Genomic DNA, 11915 nt, shown 5'->3' on the forward strand with positions numbered 1-11915 from the left:
CTGCAGCATTGTGATTCATAAGAAATACATAGCTGGTCATTCAGATGACTGAAATAGATTTCTCAGATATATCTGGTCTTTATCCACAGTTCCTGGCTCACAGGTCCCAAAACTTTGGAATTTCCTGAGGGATAAGAACAAGGGGAGCATCTTTGGTTACAATATTTGAATGACTCTTGTCCTCAGTTCCTGAAAATGCTTCAGGGCCACAAAGGTGACTGAAGGTGACTTTCGGACCCCACCCCAAGGGTGGTGGCTGGTTGCGAGGAGAACCAGCCCCGAGATCAGAGGATTGGAACTTTCAGTCCCAGCCCCTAATTTCCAGACAGGGGAAGGGAGGCAAGGGAGGGGATAGGAGGGCGAGTTTGAGGTTGAATCAACTGCCAATGGCCAATGACTTAGCCAATCATAACTACATGATGAAGCCTCCATAACCACCCAAAAGGACAGCTCGAGGGTCGCCGCTTTGTCGGAGAGCTTCCATACTAGGGAACCAGAACACTTCCACGCGCCACTGTGCCAGCCTCCAGGCTCCAGGAGGACAGAGCTCCCTTGTTCTGGACCTCGCCCTATGTCATCTCTTCATCTGGCTGTCGATTCGTATCTTCTAATATCCTTTGTAATAAATTGGTAATCTAGTGAGTAAACGGACTTTTCTTGAGTTCTGTGACCTGTTCTAGCAAATTAATTGAACCTGAGAAGGGTGGTCTGACAGGACTGAGTCCTTTACCTGTGGAATCTGATTCTATGTCCAGGTAGATGGTGTCAGAATGAGCTGAATCCTCAGACACCCCACTGGCAACCGAGAACTGCTCATTGGTGTGGGGAAGCCTCCACACACATGCTGGAATGGGGTCCAGGAACCCTTTGCAGTATCCAAGACTCCAGATTTTAAAAAGCTGTAATCCTAAAACCTACCCTATGAGACTTGGAGCATTCTACAAAACAAAAACAGCCTGCACAGCAATGAGTTAAAGGACACACAAGGGCCAACTGGCACTTAAAACAGATTTAAAATATAAACTTAGCATATAGCAAATGAGAAAACACAAGAGAGGAGAAAGGATTTACTATTAATAAGTACACTTCAGACAAATGCGGCAGAATTTAAGTCAGGGTTTTCCAAAGTGAATTTCCCTGATCTAGTCCCGCAACATGTTACGGATTCTAGGGTCTAAAACACAGGTGAACAAACTCCAGCCAGTTGCCTGCTTTTTCATAGCCCACAAGCTAAGAATGGTTTTTACATTTTAAGTAGTTGGGAAAAAATCAAAAGAAGAACAATATTTTGGTGACACATGAAAATTATTTGAAATTCACATTTCAGGGCCCACAAATCAAGTTTTATTGGAACACGGCCATGCCCTTTCTTTTAGGTTTTGCCGAGGGCTGCTTTCCAAGTACAAAGGCAGAGTTGAGTAGTTTGCACAGAGACCACAAGGCCCACACAGCCAAAAATACTTACTATGTAGCTCTTTACAGATACAGTTTACCAAGCCCTGGTCGAAAAGTTTAGGAAACGCCCCTGATTGCAGCCCTCTCTTGGAGAGGCACAACTAATATTAGCCTTTTGATGGTTCCTGGAGACCCTGTAGAAAACAGGGACTTAGCTGACTGAACCCAGCACTTCCCAAACTTATTTGGCCATACAATCCTTTACTCACGCAACGTGTGTGAACATCCTGCAGATCACACTGATATAGTTCTCACCACCAACATGACGCTGAAGTCCAGAAAAGCCAACAAACCCAACATTAAAAAGATCAAATATAAGATTCAAAGTAATCAGAATAGTTTATTTAGCCCATCTGTAAAGAGATCAATTTCTGACTATTAAAATCAACAAAAAGGAAGATATTCTCAGACACACACAAAAAATAGGTTTAAGAATATTAACTTAAATTTGTTATTAAATATAATATTAAAAGTAGAATGTAAAGATATATGCCATATACATGGCTAATAAAAGCTTAAAACAAGAATATATGAAGAATTAATGCAAATGAGGTTTACACAAATTCCACTCCATAGTTGAGACAGAGGACGACATGAGTAACTACAAGGGTAATCATCCTATGGATAAATTTATGACATCTCTAGCAACTACTGAAATGCAAATTTGCACAACCAAGGGGCCTTACATATCTATATTAAAGCAGCATAAATAAACTAAGATGATAGACTCCAATGTTGGCAGGCTTATGGGGTAGAAGGCACATTTATAGGTTGCTGGTGGCGCTCTAAATTAATTCAGTCTTTCTAAAGACAATCTGGCAATATGCAGCAAGAGCCATAAAACCCTTCATTCGTTTCCTGTGACCCAGCAATTCCACTTTGGGGAATACACCTCACTTTTGGGAACAACCCAAAAGGACAAAGAGCAATTGGTTTGTACAGAGAGAATTTCATTAGCGCTGCTGGCAGTGGGAGAACCATGACAACAACCCAAGCATCCAGCAACAGTAGGATGGCCCAACACACTGCCAACCAGAGGAGGGGTGGCCATTAAAAATGGCAGGCATGGGGGCCAGCCTGGTGGCGTAGCAGTTAAGTTCACGCGTTCAGCTTTGGAACCCCGTGGTTCACAGGTTCGAATCCGGGCAAGGACCTACGCACTGCTCATCAAGCCATGCTCTGGCAGCATCCCACAGACAAAAAATAGAGGAGGACGGGCACGAATGTTAGCTCAGGGCCAATCTTTCTCAGCAAAAAGAGGCAGATTGGCAACAGACGTTGGCTCAGGGCCAATCTTCCTCAAAAAAAAAAAAAAGGCATGAAGGCTTGAACTGACATGAATCACGGACCTCTCAAACTTGCTAGTACACATCCAAACTTTGGGTTCCCCAACCCCCCCCACTCCTCCCTCAGCCTTCCCCTTCAAGGAAATCAGACCACTACAGACTATTCAACTTAGGAATCAGGGAGTCAGCCCTAATGACCACTTTCCTTCAACCTCACTTGCCCCCTCATATCTCAGCACCAGTAAACTCTCTCCAAAATCTCTCAAATCTATCTAGTAATCCCCATTCTTCACTGCCACCACCCCAGAACCATTACCTCTCCCCTGAACTTCAAGAAGATTGCAACTGGCCTCCTGTTTCTACGCTTCCCTTCTCTAATCCGTTCTCCACAGAGCTGCCAGACCAATCTGTAAAAAAATCTAATTCAAGCCATATTATAACCCTGCTTGCCTCGGGACTCCCAAGTGATATGCTGACATGTTTACACTTTAAAAGGTCTTATGTGATTTAGGCCCTGCCCACCTCTTCAGCCTCAACCCATCCTCCCTCTGCCCAACCACACCAACCTGAGCACCAACCATAAGGGTCTTCTTTCCATTCTCTGAACATGTAGGCTCTCTTCTATCTGTAGGCCATTCCACATGCTGTTCCCTCTTACTGGCATACTCCTACTTCTGCTCTTTAAGAAGCCCCGTCCTTCTTAAACATCACCCCTTCTGTCTTCCCTGATAATCTATGAACTCCATGAGGAAGGGGCCATGAATAGCCTTTTACTATCAAACACCCAGAGTCTAGCAACACCTAACATTTAATAGATGTACCATAAATATGCATTAAATGAATGTAAAATATATCTGTAAGATAATACAAAATAGCTACACAAGAAAAGCAGGACACAAGCAAGTATGTACACATTAGTTTTAACTATACATAAATATTTGTATACTGTCAAAGAATAAAAATGAATTGGGAAGACACACAAAGAGAATTCCATTCCTACTAGGTTCTTGTAGTCTGCCAACTTAAGTTTAAAATGTTTTTTGTTAATAATGCAAATACCCTTCCGTTGTAGCTCAAAGTACTGAGATGTAGTGTAAGCTCCAACTATTTTCTTACTTGTCTAGAATGAATGAACAGTTAGTTTAGAACAAGATCCTTCTGGAATTCATTCAACAATCATTTATTGCTTAACTACTATGTGTCATGGCATTGAGCCAGAACACAAAGATGAATAACACGTTGTCTGTTGTCTTTAAGAAGCTGAAATGAAATAACATGGGCCCCTGAGCATTCCAAATGAAAGACACACACCCAAACCTTGTCCAATTTGGTATTTTTCCTGGACCAGGTACACAAGATTTAAACCCAGGGAGCCATGAACTTCTAGAAGTAAAGGAAGAGCAAGGAGTGAATAAAAACCAGTTAAATTATTCTGGGAATCTGTCAGCTTTGCCGTTGAATCTTTTTCCCCTTTCCCAACCCTCCCGCCTCTCGTAATCCTGATTAAACTAACCTGGCCATACCAAGGATGAAATCAGACAATGGTCTTGTCACAAAGGTTCTTTGGGAGACTAGAATTCCACCCTCTTTCCCAGAACCAGTGACTAAATTTCCTCTCACTCTTTGCCTTTCTTTAGTCTAGTCAGTATCTATAATCTATGAAGAGAGATTTTTTTTTTTGGTGAGGAAGATTAGCCCTGAGCTAACACCTGTCGCCAATCCTCCTCTTTTTGCTGAGGAAGACTGGCCCTCAGCTAACATCCATGTCCATCTTCCTCTACTTTATATGGGACACCGCCACAGTATGGCTTGACAAGTGGTGCGTCACTGTGCGCCCAGGATCCGAACCCCGGGCTGCCGCAGCAGAGTGCACGCACTTAACTGCTATGCCACCGGGCTGGCCCCTGAAGAGAGATGTTTAAAAGCTTGCTTAGGAGACTGCTACAGAGAGTGTAATAAACCACACACAAACACATCATCAATGGGACCATGCACATCATGGAGTTAAACCAGTTTCAAAAAGACCTGAAATGAAAAGTTAACAAAGGAAATACTAATGACAGATGATGCAAACCCATGCACTCATCCTATAGAAATAATCAGGCTGGCAGCAAAGAAAACCCTAAACAGTCCTCAAGTTCTCAGGATAAGTTGAGCTGAAACTACATCGCTAAGCAGAACCCATGTTACACTGTTAATCACTAAGCAAATATTTTTCAAAATGACCCGAGTAGCAGGAAAGCAAAGCGCCCATTCCCTATTTATAACATTTCAATTTGCAAGAGGATCTTTCCATCTTAACCACGGCAGCATTGCCCGTCAGAGTCATGCCATGGGAAAATGCTTGCCAATGACTCCATGCCCTCCCCTTTCAATCCACACACACACACACAGGTTGCTCCTACTATATAATCAGCCATTTTGGCTAAACTTCCAAGTGCCATCATGGAGCAGAAGTGTTCATCAGATGGAAAAAGAACGTTTAGCTCTCGGGTAAAATCGTTCCCTTAACAGAAAACAAAACTCCAGTAAATTAAAGTTACTCATCCCCTACCCACAACTTGGCACTAAGAGCAGTGTGTACAAAGACACACCGACCTAGATTTGAATCCTCTATCTAGCAGTTTTCAATTGCTTGACCGTAACCTCTCTTAAGCCTTTTCTGCACAATGGGACTAATGCTACTGCCTCATGGACTTGTAAGATTTACTGAGATCATTTGTACAAGGTATTCAACACAATGTCAATGGTAAGTACTCAACATAATAGGAACTAGAAATATCAATATCAATGATTAATATTAACAGCCATTAATATTCCTCCCCTCTGGGCTCTCAGCACCAAAGCCCTCTTGAATCCCCGGCTGCTCTCATTTGATTACAGGACTCATGGATTCATTCCCCTCTTCTCTCCTAACTCCATTAAACTCACGTTCCTTCACCCAAAAGAGATCTGCAAATGGCTCCAAGCAACTGAGCCACCAAGCAGTGCTGGGGCAGAAGAGCAAATGGAAAACGATACAAAGACCAGATAATGAGCCTGGCTACGACTCAGCTTACTAAGTAAGCCCCCTCTCCTTTTTCTTGTTTTGTTTTTTAGTTTAGAACAAAGCCTTTGACATAATTTTCATATATTCTAAAGACAAGATGGGGCCATAGCTCAGTGCCCTGACTACCCACCCACACTCTGCCCATGCCCACCGTCTGAGGTCCTTCTGAGCACAATTTTCCCACCACTGCAAACATCTGTCATCTCCAAGGCCAGGATGCTGACACGTGAAAAAAATCCAGGTAGACAGTATGCAGGGAGAAGGAACCATTCCTGGCAGCCTTGAGCACCCCTCAAGAAGAGTGAGATCACTACTGCTCTCAATCAACAGCCTCTACCAGCGAGCCCTGTCTCTCGACAGCCCCAAGTTAAGCACAGGCTGACATCTGCCAGGTTCCTCCCAGGGTATAACCTCTGCCCAGCTCCTCTCCTCTTGGACTCAGGCTGGAGATGGGAGCGGGTAGCAAAGCCAGGTGGCAGCATACAAGCCAATTTAGGATTCCTGTTTACTTTTGGTATTTGACAAATACAAACACTGGGCAAGGCCAGTATTTACTCATGATCTCGCCCCTCTTCCTAAGGAATCAAAGCTCAGCATCTGTCACTCCAGAAGCAACAGAGCCCAGTGTTCTGCTAACGCTAAGTGGGGGTTCAAGTTTGGGAACCAAGCTGACTCTTATTATGGCTTCAGTTTTCATTCAGTCAAAGAGACATCTCTGAGCCTGATGGTCCAGACTGAGCCTGCTCCAAATGGTCATCGGGCACATGCCCAAGGGGATGATACCCTGGGCTCCTCTTGTCACAGAAGAGAAGCACCTGAGTTTGCCAGGAAGCTGCCAGTGGCCCGGCATCACCAGAATTTGCCAGGCCTGCTGGGGGAAGAAGGCCAGCAGAGTATTAGTGCTTACTGGAAAATAGGCGCTGCAGTTTACGCAACAAAAAGTCACTCAATTCATACTGGCCCCTGAATAGTCTGAGGATGCATCTGACCATTTCCCGACACCAAAAAGAATTAATCAAGTTTACTTACGCCAATCACATTTCACATACTTTATAAAGGGCCGGCTGAGTACAAAACCAATTTGCAACTTGCCTATGGAATCTCCAAAGAGGCTTTACCTCTCATCTGGACAGAGGGGGTCAAGTGTAAAGTTCAAGTGTGATGTCTCCGCATTCTGATCCACAATGCAGAAAGCACCCAGAGCACCAGCCGGGGCCAGCCCCGCAGCTCATGCCTATTTGCCCAATCCAATCCAATAAGGGCACACCTGGAGAAAGCGGCCGTCTGCAAACTGTCCTGGAAAATATGGCATTAACTGCGCTTACCATATGCAGCTTGATAGTCTCTGTCCAAGACCACACTAGAATATGTAATTTAGCCAGTTGGTGGATTTATACCTATTTAGTCTCAGGTTTTTTCTTCACTTAAGGTAGTATACATTCCATTACAAGGAAGCTTTTTCTTGCCAATTTGGTTTGCTTGTGTATTTTATTTACACTGGAGGTTTGTTTGTTTTGGACTGGACCTGAGGCAGCTTCAGCCATATGCCTTTAGAAACAGTTCAGATGAGAAAGCTTGATCCCATTCTATACATTTTGACAAGGGTGGAAGACTCATGGGGTAAGTTAGAAATCCTGCATTCCACTACAGATCTGCATTCTCCATTCTTCTGATTATAAGTCACTTTCCCTACCAAGGCTAATCCGTTTTTCTGAGACTTGGAAGATTTTTCTTCCTCTTTTACGCAACAAAAAGACTAACAGACTTTTTGTCTGTTAGTCTCTAACAGACTAACAGCCAAAGTTACTTCAAGTGGTGTAAAGATTTTAACATCAATCACATTTTGTATATTACTTCGAGTATATTACATTCATCCACTGATCCCATATAAGTGAGTGAAACCCAACCAGCACTGCTGGTAGCCACGTACATTTTATATACCATGTAAATTGTACCTGTGGGGCAACATCCAGATCTTAATTCATCCCTGGGTTCCCAGTGCCTAGGACAATGCCCCTTTCAGAGAGGGCGCTCAATATAGGTTTGTTAACACAAAAATAAACGGCTACCCAAATCTAGGCTGTTTCTTTCCTTCCAACTTTCACTCTCTAGGGTTGTGGAGTTAAGGTATACAGAAAGGAGAAAATCTTTTGGATGTAACGTCAGCTCTAATTCAAAGTTCTACTTGAACTTACCACCAAGTCCATTCAGCACTTCAGCTCCACCAGATCACTCCACAACTGCCTCGTCAAATTCTAGATAATTACTTCCATAAGCTAAGGTCAGGAGGTGGCACTAAGCTAGACATCCAGTCTCAATTACAGTGACAAACACTAATACTTGGTACTTTCTAGGCTAGCACACAGATGACCAGGCCCTTGCAGCAAATGTCCCTCTACCTGGAATTCACAATACATGCAGAATAGCAGTTTCCAAAACTTTAGACTTCATCTCCTTATCAATTATGGCTCCCTTCTGATGGCCCACTGCCCCCATTCTATCCACTCAGTCAAAGCAAGCTCCCTGAGGGCAGGAGACATCTCTGAGTGTGCTGTATCATAGCGGGCAAGCCTTCTAGGGCATTCCTTAACACCGGAACAAACCTCAAAGTCTCCTTTCTCTTCTCTCCAGACTTTTGGCCTGGAACACATAAAATTTTGTCTTTCAGTTTATGGTTTACTTTCCAATATCATGCAGATATCTCAACTCATCAGAAACAGAAGTGCAAGCAACAAGAACACTTCCTTCCAAAGGCACTCATGTAATTCTCACTAATGTCCTGCAACAGCCCAAATCACCAGTCTCAACTTTCTCCCCATGAGCCTTCTCTGCTGTTACATTTCATCATCTAGAAGCTTGGAGTTGTGAAACAGGCAGCGTGGCACAGGTGTGAGGCAGAGCATGAGATGAAAGGTCAGGCAGTCTGGGCTCCAGCCCCAGTGCCATCACTTGTGAGCTGTGTGGCCCAGGATAAACCAATGACATTTTTGCAGCCTCCATTTTCTCATCTGTAAAATGGAGATGATACCACTTGCTTAACAGAGATGTTGGAAGTTAAATGAGATATTATATACAAAGCACCTGGCACATAGTAATTTATATATAAATATAAAAAATCATACTATATGCTATATATATCATTATTATATATAAGCATATATATTTTTTTTAAGTTTATAGTAACTTCTCTTTTATACTGCTAGCCTGTCATGACAAGAAAAAGCATCAAAAATGATGACAGTAACAAATACTGCCACACAATAAGGGAGATATTTGCAAGAAGAGGGGTAAATGAAAGCCATAATAAACAGGACATTTTATTGAGTTCACTGTTGTTTAATCTAACTGCAATATATACTTAGGTCACTAACCTCCCCCAGGACTGTTCTGAGCTCCCTGCCATGTTTAGTTGGGCTCCAGTACCTGGTGTCTGTCATGTTCACATGGCCAAGAATCCTAATGGGATAAATAATCCTTAGAACAATGTCATGAGATCATGGTTTTATACGTTGCCACACCTGTCCTGAGGACTGGAGCTTGCAGAGCGGCGATGGGAAAAATAAAAGACGGTGCCTCCCCACCCTGTGTGGGGTTACAGCATGGCCCCTGGTGACCCCTGGTACACGCTCTCAGTCACCCTTCAGAACAAAGAGGTCAACCCCAGGCCATTCCATGAACTGAAGCGGAGCCTTTCTATTACAATTAACAGAATAAAGACTCCCATTTTAGCTAACACCTTGAGATTGCTTCTAAGCTCCACGATAAATTTCACTTTTAAAGAAATTAGCCAAACTTCAATTCTCAGGTTTTCAGTTGCAAATCCAGTGCAAAATTTTTAGGTAAACTGAGTTTAATGACTTAAGAAAAGGAGCTGAGCTCTGACACTTTGATTACAATGAGACCTTACTTTAAGCAGCTATCGCATGCTAAATGGTAAAATAAATGAAATAGCACACTGACTTAAGATTTAATCTAGGATTGGACTCTGTGGGGAGCATAACAATCAGTTGTGTTGGAGGGACCCTGCCAACACGTGGCGGGCTACAGTGGAAGAAGCTCAAGGACAGATCTAAGTCCACTGATGTTAGGACCAGTGTTCCCATGGACTTAGATGGGTTTCTCTCCACACCAAGACTATCAATCCAGGCTCACTGCCTTAAGAGACCCCCCTACACACACACTGCTCACCATCCTCCACACTTGTTTCAAGGCTACAAATCTTGACTTTGCCATTACTCTAAATGGGCAGAAAAGAGGCTCTGAAGGAGACTGGGACTTGCCTCATTATAAATGTTAATGGCACCAAACTTTTCTGTAGTCTCTCTCTTCCCTTAAAACACACCCTCACAGGGAACCAGAGTGTCTTTAGGATGAATGCCCAGGCCATAGCAACTGTGGGGCCCCGGGGATCTAAGCAGATCTTGGCTGGCCAGGCATTAAGCCCTTTTCGGGAAGGAGACAGCAAGCCTGCCTTTCCCTTACACAACCCTGCCATGAAAATAGTCTGTTTTTTGTTTCTGTTCGTTGTTTAGCTAAGAATCTCCATCCTCCCAGCAGAGACAAAAAGATAGGCATGGGAAGCTTATGGTGGCTCAAGGGTTTGATCTCAAATAAATGTTCTTCCACCTAACTCGCCTCCTCCTCCCCCTAACATCTGGAAAGGAGAGGGAATCTGGGGAAGTTGGGATAAGTTTTGGGTCAAGGGTGGTGTCAGGCTTTACCAGGTAAGTGATGGGATTCCGTAGAGGGCACGCCCTAGAGCTGAATGTAGCTCGCGTACTGAAGAAGGAGCCTGCCCCACCCTGCAGGGTCATCTGCCTGGCCACAGGTAAACGAGGGATAGGGAAGACTGGAGAGAATTCATCTTCCTTTATGTAGATCTCTCTCCCCCTCCCCCCACTCAAGTGCCAGCGCGCTGGCTGGCTGGGAGCCGCCGCTTTGGAGGCGCCTGAGAGTGGGTCTCAGGATTCTTTTTTTGGCGTGCAGAATCTGCACCCACCCGAGCCAAGGAAAGGAGACGGGGGAGGGGGCGGCTTGCGCCCGCCTGGGGACCGCGAGGCACAGATGCTCCCGGCGTCTCCAGCGCCCGGCGCGCACCGGTACCACTCTCTCCCACTGCGGTAGCATCCCGACATGACACTGCGGCTACAACAAAGCGACGGCCGCGGCGAGCCCCCCGCGCCCCGCGCCGCAGCCCCAGCCCCACACCACGCGGAGGGGGCAGCGGCCGGTGATGGTAGGGCTGTGTGGCGGGGGTGGGGGGCACGAGGGCGGCCGAGTAGGGGCAAAAGCCCTGAAATGCTCAGGCAGCCCGGCGGCCACCTCTAGCGCCTCCTCCAGAAGCAGCCAGACTGCAAGGAAAACAATTCGCCCACATTCCCGAGTCCCGGCTGAGCTCTGCGGCTCCCCCAAACGACCCGGTCAGAGCCCTCCCGTGTGCTGTCTTCCCTTGCAGGCCCCCAACCCGGCCGGCCCGACCCCACGCCTCCCGCGGCCCCAGCCCGGAGACCAGCCCCGCTGCTGGAGAGCGGCGCCTTCGGCTCCGGCGCGGCCGCCGCCCCCGGTCTCCCCGAGCGCTCACCAGGAGAAGGGAGCCGGCGATCATTGTGGCTCCGGTGATGCGGCTGCAGGAGGCGAGGGCGGTGCTGCTACTCGCCGAGGTCCCCATGGCTGAGCCTGGGACTCGCAGGGGCGCGCGGGGCGCCTGGCCCCCCGGCAGCTGGAATCGGCGGCTGCTTCTGCCCAGCGCCGCATCCACCGCCTCCTCCCGGGTCGGGAGCCCATCTACCTCCAGCACCCCATGTGCACTGCGGCAGCCGGGCAGCCGGGCAGAGGAAGGAGGCGGCGAGGGAGGCTCCGGGGCGCTCAGCACCTGCCCAGCGGCGCGGCTGCCCGGGCGGGGAGAGGCAGCGGCGGCTGCAGTCCGCGCCTCCCCGTGCTCTCCTCCGACAGCGGCTGCGGAGAACCAGGGAGGTGGGCTGGGCGCGAGAGAACGAAAGAGCAACTTCCCATAGCGAAGCCTCCAGCCACTGCCAACCACCCTCCTCCGCTGCCCAAGACCGGCCGGCGAGGGACTGAGTCGGTTGGCCGCCGGGCGCGGAGACACACGTGGTGGCGCCGAAGGG

The 11915-nt window shown here is 46.6% G+C and overlaps 1 protein-coding gene across 1 annotated transcript in view; it reads right to left on the reverse strand.

Annotated features, from left to right (window-relative positions):
* TNFRSF21 (TNF receptor superfamily member 21) overlaps positions 1–11915 on the reverse strand; it is a 63284-nt gene extending 51369 nt beyond the window's left edge. Inside the window, exon 1 of the mRNA XM_004424045.3 lies at positions 11372–11915. Coding sequence (XP_004424102.1) covers positions 11372–11458 — 87 coding nt within the window. The 5' untranslated portion in view covers positions 11459–11915. The remainder of the gene's footprint in view (positions 1–11371) is intronic.

The sequence above is a fragment of the Ceratotherium simum genome, chromosome 13 (genome assembly GCF_057802395.1).
Source record: "Ceratotherium simum simum isolate JZ-2026a chromosome 13, ASM5780239v1, whole genome shotgun sequence".
NCBI lineage: Eukaryota > Metazoa > Chordata > Mammalia > Perissodactyla > Rhinocerotidae > Ceratotherium > Ceratotherium simum.